General features: G+C 36.2%; 1 protein-coding gene across 1 annotated transcript; it reads left to right on the forward strand.

The window, feature by feature from the left end:
• The first annotated feature begins 7,213 nt into the window (after positions 1–7,213).
• LOC113729132 (zinc finger BED domain-containing protein RICESLEEPER 1-like) lies at positions 7,214–8,319 on the forward strand. The gene is made up of 2 exons (XM_027253460.2): positions 7,214–8,177; positions 8,276–8,319. The coding sequence occupies exons 1-2, from the start codon at positions 7,214–7,216 to the stop codon at positions 8,317–8,319; spliced, it is 1,008 nt and encodes a 335-aa protein (XP_027109261.2).
• Positions 8,320–8,882: the final 563 nt, after the last annotated feature.

Below are 8,882 nucleotides of genomic sequence, written 5' to 3' on the forward strand. Positions count from 1 at the left end.
TTTTGCGGTAATGGCACCAAAGGCGCTACGATTGTCGGATGAAGGTGCAAGACCCACCGTTTCGAAGCTAAGAGATAGGGCTACAATATTACAGAATGTCACTCAACCCAGTTTCGAGTGTAACCAGGTCAAAAATGCAAGATACTATACCAGAATCACAAAAATAGATTCACAGAACGCATTCTAGCGGAAACATCATAAATCAGGCTATCCAAGTCCAAATCCAGAAATTCTGAAACCAGATGAAAGCTAAGAAATAGGGATAAATTTCATCAGAATACCTCAACAACCAATTCGGAAGCAATTCCAGCCAAAACAACCAATTACAGGCGCAATTCTTACATTTGGGTAAAACAAGAACAGCAATAGTAATTTTGACTTTTCTCGTTCTACACTACTCCGATTGATCAGAAATTTTGTAGGTACCTCCAAAATGTTATTCCCTACAAATTTCATGTTTTAAGCCAAGGCCAATTCGGCCTCTAACTAGGAGCTATAAATTCAGGCAGAATGTATTCATCATAACCCTAACTTTCCAAAATTTCTTCCAAAACAGAAATTGTTTGCAATTTACCACTTTTTCCACCTCATAGAGTCCTTAAATATCATTTCCAATCATCATATATAACCACACAATCATATCCATATGAAAACAGAAAAATTCCCAATAATTATAAAACTTCACCAATTCAACCAAAAATCAAGATATAATCCATAAAAGTGCATCTTATACCACCACCAATCATGAATTGAACATCATTAGAGGAAGAAGAGGGGTCCTTCACAACTCACCTTAGCAATACAAGAGATAGAGCAACTAGTCACCTTAACTTTCCAAACAACTTCACAACCAAGCTCAACTCCATCAAACTAAGAGGTTTTATGGAGTAATTGGAAGATTAATCGGTTTAATTGAAAGATTGAGCAAGATTGGAGACTAGAAAATTGAGAGCTTTTCTTTCTTTCTTTGAGCAAGAAAGTCGGCCAAGAGAGGTAAGAAAATGAAAATGATTTTGGCCAATTTTTGGTATTTATTTGGTAAAGGTAAAGGTAAAGTTCAATGGTCAAAGTCAAGAGTAAATTAGATGGTGACACTTGTCACCTTTAGGTTTAAAACTTATCTTTTTGTCTCTCCAATACAAATATCTTAACACCTTGTAAAATAATATCACTTAATACAAAATTCCAACAAGTTGTCAAAAATATAATGCATTTACCGCACTAGCGGGTCCCACGTCCAAAATACGCTCTTAATTTCTCAAAAACTAACCGATACTAGAAAAATCATTTTAAAACTATCTTTGCTCATAAACTTTATCTGGAGAATTTTTCTAATAAAGAAAGTGTAGAAAAGGCGGGCGATTAAAAAAAATAAACCCTAGAAAATTAGAAAATTTCCGGGTTCTCACTCTCATACTTTTCGAGGCGTCACAATATTAGGGATGGATTGGCTAGTTAGGTGTGAAAAGTAAGCTAGCATCATCTGCTCTTGTATCAGGAATCCGAGCTAGAAAATCTATGCATACGGAAGCATGAAGATATTTAGCTTTTCTTATAAATACACCCAGGGATAAGATGAAATTGGAAAACGTACTAGTGGTGAAAGATCCATTAGGAGGGCAACGTACACCTTATTTGAAAGAGGATTCAGTAGGGAGAGTGAATCCCATGGAGGGCGCATGTACCCTTTGATAAGAAAAAATGGAAGTTCAAAGCCATGCGTGGACTTTCGAGATTTGAATGAGGTGACCATTAGGAAGAATACTCTTTTGCCTCGCATAGATGAGTCGTTTGACCAATTATAAGGAGCCAGGGTGTTTTCTAAGTTGGATCTGAGACAAGATTATTATTAGTTAAGGATCTTAGAAGGAATTATACCTAAGATTGCTTTTTCTTCAAGACGTGGCTATTTTGATTTTGTAGTCATGTCTTTTGGGCTGACTAGTGCGCCGGCAGTTTTCATAAACTTGATGTATTGAGTTTAAGTCCTATTTGGATTAGATAGTGACGGTGTTCATGGATGAGCTATTGGTGTATTCTAAATCTCGAGAGAATCAAGAATGGCACTTGAGGATAGTTTTGCAAACCTTGAGAGAGCATTAACTCTTATTAAGTTCAATAAGTATGAGTTTCGATTGGAAGAAGTAGACCCTGATGAGAATTGTCCTAGGAAGAAATGTCGACAAAGCTTTTAGATCGAAAAGTGAAGGAATTAAGCTACAAACAAATCCCCTAGTGAAGGTTTGATGGAGAAATCATGGAATGGAGAAAGTGACTTGGAAGCTAAAGTGCCTATTGGGGGAAAATCAAAGTTTGATTGCTAATTGGATGAATAGAAATTGTGAGATATGTAGGGGTGTGCAAAGTCGAAAAATTTCGATTTCGAAATCAATTTCGAATTGAATTCGGAAGTTCGAATTCGGAAGTTCGGTAATTCGGAAGTGAATTCGGTAATTTCGATTTCGAATATGTCGAAATCGGATCGAATTTGAAAATAAGAATTTTGAAATCGGAATTACCGAATTCGAATTGGGAATTCGAAATAGGAATTCGAAATAGGAATTCGAAATTGGAAATTCGATATCGAATTCGAATTAATATAATTAATATATTATATTCGAATTATATATATACATATATATTATATAACATAAAATAAGTTAATAACTGAAATTAAAATTGAAACCCAAAAACCCTACTCTTTTCAGTTTTCACTTACTCACGCCAGTCACCTTAGCTCTTCCGCCGCCCTCTTCCTCATCGCCTCTTCCTCCGACTCAGCTTACTCTCTCACTCTCTCGGTTTCACCTTCATATTTCTCCCCTTCTTCAAGCCCGACAGAGACATAAAGTGTTGGCACACGTTCTTCTCTACGAGACTCCCTCGGCATCTGGATTCTGGAAGATACCTCTGCACCGACTGCCGAGAGCGTTCTTCATCGTGGTGAAGTGGTTGAAATCTTGGCCAAACTCTTTCCAAAGTATCCAATTCCAACAAAGTAAGTTCACTTGCTCAATCATTCTGATTCTAGTCCAATTCACTGTAACATTATTCATTATTTTTAGGTAAAACTAAAACCCAAAAAAGCGAAAGTGGTAAATCAAATTTATGCTGTAGAAAATTGATGAGCCCACAAATTAATTTGGTGGCCGTTTGACTAATGTTAAGTGAAATGGTTTACACCTAAGATTTTTTTTCACTAGTTCGAATTATTCTTTTGAATATGCAGAAATTTAGCTCTTAAAAAAACTTAAATAAGTTCTTGAAAGTAGGTTGTGACGCCCCGAAAAAAAAATGAGTTTGAGAACCCGGAAATTTTCTAATTTTCTAGGGTTTATTTTTTAAACGCCCACCTTTTCTACATTTTCTTGATTAGAAAAATTCCCAAGATAAAGTTTATGAGCAAAAATCATTTTCAAATGATTTTTCTAGTATCGGTTAGTTTTTTAGAAATTAAAAGCTTATTTTGGACGTGGGACCCGCAAGTGCGGTAAATGCATTATATTTTTGACAACTTGTTGGAATTTTGTATTAAGTGATATTATTTTACAAAGTGTTAAGATATTTGTATTGGAGAGACAAAAAGATAAGTTTTGAACCAAAAGGGTGACAAGTGTCATCTTCCTATTCAACCTTGACTTTGACCATTATTTCTAACCTTTACTAATACTCAATTTTGACCCAAAAAGCACCCAAATTTCTGCAAGCTTGGCCGACCCTCTCTAGCTAAGAAGAAAGAAAAACTCTCCAAGATTCTTGCTTCCATCTTGCTTGAGTGTAATCATCCAACCATTTGATCTTGTTTCTACTCCATAAAATCTCTCCATTTGGTACTAGAAAGTGATTTGGTGAAGTGTTTAAGGAAGCTAAGGTGTCCAACAACTTTCCCTCTCTTGTTTACTAGGTGAGTGGTGATTGAACTTCCTCCTACACTTAATGAAGCTTAAGTTGTGCTTAGGGGGTAGCTAAAGTGCTGAAATTTGTGGTTTATTTCTTGGTTTGAGATGAATTGGTGAAGTTTTTAATTTATTGATGATTTTGCTGGTTTAATTTGATCATGATGTTGTGGTTATCTATGATGGTTGGTAATGAAGGGTAATGACTCTAGTAGGTGTACATGATTGGTAATTGCAAGCAATTTTGGGTTTGAATGAGAAATATAATGAAGCCGTGATGGCTGGAAAAGTTAGCAAATTTAGGGGAAGTGCTGTCCGAACTTTGAAGGGACTTGTTGCATTGGGTTTGTGATCTAAGACTTGGATTTGAGCAAGTCAATGCAATATGATGGATGGTTTCAGAGCCGTGGAGGTGAGTGACCTCAAACTATTTCTAAAATTATTTATGAACCATTTTTTGCATTATTTACTTTTGAACTGTTTTCAAAATTACTTTTGGAACTGTTTTCTTACATATCATGCGTGCTTGCATATCAGTGTCTTGTTATTATTGATTTTGCTTTCAATGATTGTTAAAACGAGTTTTCTAGGCGAGTGTGTACTTTATCGCACTCGACCTAAATAAATATGAAATTTTCAATGATTAATGATTAAATGCTACTTGCGCATGAATGTAAGCCTTTTGGGCTGAACTGGCCATTGCCCCTTGTTACCGGTCGTCTCGAGCCAGAAGCGGACTCGGTCAGGCGACTAGGAACTTGGGTGAACGTTTCGGTATACTCGAGTATTACCTTGTAGGTTGGTGGAGCCTGGCCAAAAGCCAGGGACGGGGTGAATGAATGCACGAATGAAACCAAATGCAATGAAATGACAGGAGAACGAACGTATCCTTTTCATGAATGTTTCTTGAATTATTGATACTCCATATTTAATGTTTTGTAAACGTTGTAATTGTTTCTAGACTTATCATTTGATTTACGACATCATTGAAATGAACTATTGTTAAACAGATTTGATTACTGATTTTATTGGTTACTCGCTGAGCTTCTAGCTCACCCCAAAATATGTAATCATTCATATTGGGATTGTATTGAACGTTTAGAATTGATTGGATGTGTAATAGTCTAGTTTTGGACTTCCTCCTGTATACTAATTGTGATCAAGGATCAGAGTGGCGCTGCGGAAGCGTGGACGCTTCGCTTTTGATATGTAAAGTTTGGGAACCTTTGATGTATATTGGAGATTTATATTGTAATATTTGAGGTTTATTCGTGTAATTCAATTGAGGTTTGTAGTGAACGACTGAGTCCCGGCGAGAGCTGGGCAGGCGGCCCGCCGAACCCTCTGGTTCGCCTTAGGGGGAGGTGGGGTCGTCACATAGGTAATCTGGACACGATACCTGAAAAGTGTGCCCAGATATGATTTGGGAGTGTTGGGAGGTTAACTAAGGTAGCGGAGGTCCGAGGAGAATTGAGACTTGGAAGGTATAAGTGTCCTGTAGTGTAGTGTTGCCGTGTTGGTAAAAGTTGTATTATACAAGAAGTATGGTCCAGATATGATTGAAGCTTCATTTCGACACCTTGCTGTTTCTTTAAGTTGTCAGCTGTGAAAATCTTATCAACATACTTTTTGCACCAAGAAGCAATTTGTCACACGGTGTGGTGTTGATTAATTTGCCAAGTTTTTTATGCTTGTTGTAATATAAATGCAAAGGCAAAAGTACAAACATGACTGGGTGCAAAGGATTCCTCTTTTTTTTTTCTTTTTTTTTTGGGGTTTTGTTTATCCTGTTGACCATGGCACATCTTGTATCTGGTAGTTATGGTACCATACACTTATAAGAGGTGCTTGGCAAAAAGAAACGGGAGAGAGTGTGTTAGTTAAAAAATGTAAAAACATCCTCTATGACTATAAATCCTTTATATAAAATAACTTTTTTTCTTGAAAAGCATTTAACTGCATTGATTTCACTATTTTGATGAGGTTCAGCTGAAGATATTTTAGTTGTATACTGAATTTATAAATCGCAAAACTTTATATTTGCTGCTATGTTTGGCTCCATCTTCTTACTTTCTATGCTAAATTGGAAACAAGTTCTCCAGGAAACTGCATTATGTGATTCAAACTCTCAATATTTCTTCATTTTATTGTCTAATCTATTGCATATATTGGGAAACATGTCTTCATTTTATTTCCATTTTCTTTTGCATATCAGTAAACATGTCCACTTTTGAGATAGAAGGTTCAAGTGATTCAACACCATCTTCAAGTCCAGCTCCTATTTCCAACAGCTGTGAAGAATCTGGCCTTGGTGTTAAGAAAAAGAGAGGCGAGTACAAGAAAAGGTCACCAGCTTGGGATCATTTTCAGCCTCACTATGTCCAAGGTGTTCGTCATGGCATATGTAATTACTGTACGAAAATGATAGCTGCTGATCCGAAGTCTAATGGTACTAGTCCTCTCTTATCCCATGTTAAATCATGTGAAATGAATCCTACAAATAAGTCTAAGGGGCAAGGTACATTATGCTTGGGTGAGGTTGGTGGTCTTGGGGGGGATGTTAAGAGTGCACTTATTAGTTGGAAGTATGATGCTGATGCAATTAGAAAAAGCATTGCTTATATGTTGATTGTTGATGAATTGCCATTCAAACATGTAGAAGGTAAAGGATTTCAGCATGTCATGAGAACTGCTTGTCCTTCTTTTCAAATTCCTTCAAGGTGGACAATTACTAGAGATTGCTATCAACTTTATTTAGATGAAAAAATTAAGTTGAAGAATATGTTGAGGCGTAGAGCTGTTAGAGTTTGTCTTACCACTGATTGTTGGACATCTATCCAGCGAATAAATTAATGTGTTTGACAGCTCACTTTATTGATTGTGATTGGCAATTGAACAAAAGAATTTTAAATTTTTGTCCAATTAGTAGTCATAAAGGGACTGAAATTGGGAAGAGTATTGAGAAACGCTTATTAGAGTGGGGGATTGATGATATTTTCACAGTAATAGTTGACAATGCTGCTTCAAATGACACGATTGTGCAATATTTGGTTGGAAAATTGTAAAATTGGGGTAAATCTATATTAGGAGGAAAGTGGATTCATATAAGATGTGTAGCTCACATAATCAATTTGATTGTGAGTGATGGCCTAAAAAAATTTGGGGGGTCCGTTGATTCTATCCGAACAGCTGCGAGATACATTAGGCAATCACCTTCTCGTTTGAAAAAATTCAAGGAATGTGCTGAAATTGAAAAAATTGACAGTAAAAGGTTACTAAGTTTAGATGTGGCAACTAGGTGGAACTCAACCTACTTAATGTTAGACAGTGCTCATAGGTTTGAGAGGGCATTTGAGACGTTTGAGGAGCAAGATCCATATATGCTGCATGAGCTAGAGCACTTGCCAACAAAAAGTGATTGGGAAAAGGCAAGATTCTTAACTTTATTTTTGGAGAACTTTTATGATCTCACAGTAAAGGTTTCTGGTTCCAAATATGTGACATCTAATAATCTTATCAATGAGCTTAGTCACATTAATGGCATCCTAAAGGAAATGGCAGAAAGTGCTAATCCTGACTTGTGTGGAATGGCAAAAATAATGAAAGAGAAGTATGATAAGTATTGGGGAAGATTGGAGAAAATGAACATGTTGATTTTCATTGCTTACATGCTTGATCCTAGGACAAAGTTTGAGTACTTTGAATTCGTTGCTTGTAAAATGTATGGTGATACCGAAGGTGCTGTTGTGGCTCATGTAGCCAAGGATGCAATGTATGAATTGTTTAATGATTACAAGAGACTCAATACTCCTGCTGGATCTTCTCAATCCTCTATTTCTTCACTTTCTAGTGGATCTGAAAATAGCATCTCTTCCTTTGATGGAGAAGTCTCCAAAAAAATAAATGATAGATACAGAATTGAGTTCAAGAAAAGAAAAGTTGAACTTGGAGGAAAGAATGCTAAATCTGAACTTGACAAATATTTGAGTGAGGATTGTGAGGGTGAGGATCCCGAGTTCGATATCTTGAATTGGTGGAAAGGTAATAGTCTTCGGTTGCCAATACTTTCGCAAATGGCTCGTGATGTGTTGGCTGTCCCGGTCTCTACGGTTGCTTCCGAATCTGCCTTTAGTACCGGAGGACGTGTTCTTGACCCATTCAGAAGCTCTTTAACTCCAAGGATTGTGCAAGCCTTGATTTGTGCTCAAGACTGGTTTCGGGCATCCGAAAATGAGTTGAATGTAGAAGAAAAATTGGAGGATCTTGAGGAATTTGAATCTGGTAAATTATCTTCTTTTTTATTGACAAACTTGAAATATTTTTTCTATTCATAAATGCAATTAAGCTACTTCATTATTTTTTTCTTTCTTGAATAATAGGTTTGATCAAAGGAGGTACAGAAGCCACAATTGTTGATGTTTGAATTCTCTAATGGTGATTCTGATTTGGTGCTCATAGAAATTCAAGTTTGAAATGTTGTCAAACTGAAATGTTGTCTTATTTGTTTGAAAGGCACTTTGGTTACATTTGTATAACAGTATAAGTATTCTCGTATGAAAGACTGGAATTGTTTGATAATAGTTGATTTGTATTATTTACTGGAATTGTTTTGTATTTGAAATTTGGACTGGAATGATTGTATAAGTATTCTCGTATGAAGTGGTAGAGTTCTTGTGATTTATGGTATTGAATAGGCACTCTGGAATGTGGAGTTGAATGTGGAATTGTTATTCAGCTTCATCCTTTCCTCTTGAATTTGAGACAGCTGACCTGTGGAATGTGGAATCCAAGGGGACTGCATTTACTTTGAACAGATTTTCTGTTTTTGATTTGTTATTATCCTTATGACTGTTTCATTGTGGGTCTTGAACGAATTTCATTTCATTCCAAGTCACAAAATTGAAACTTTAATTTGATTGAAGAACTTTTTTGGTAGATGGTCTGTTGTTTCCTTGATTTGTGGTTTATAGTATCTACAAATGCTTT

This window comes from Coffea arabica, chromosome 2e (genome assembly GCF_036785885.1).
Source record: "Coffea arabica cultivar ET-39 chromosome 2e, Coffea Arabica ET-39 HiFi, whole genome shotgun sequence".
Taxonomy (NCBI): domain Eukaryota; kingdom Viridiplantae; phylum Streptophyta; class Magnoliopsida; order Gentianales; family Rubiaceae; genus Coffea; species Coffea arabica.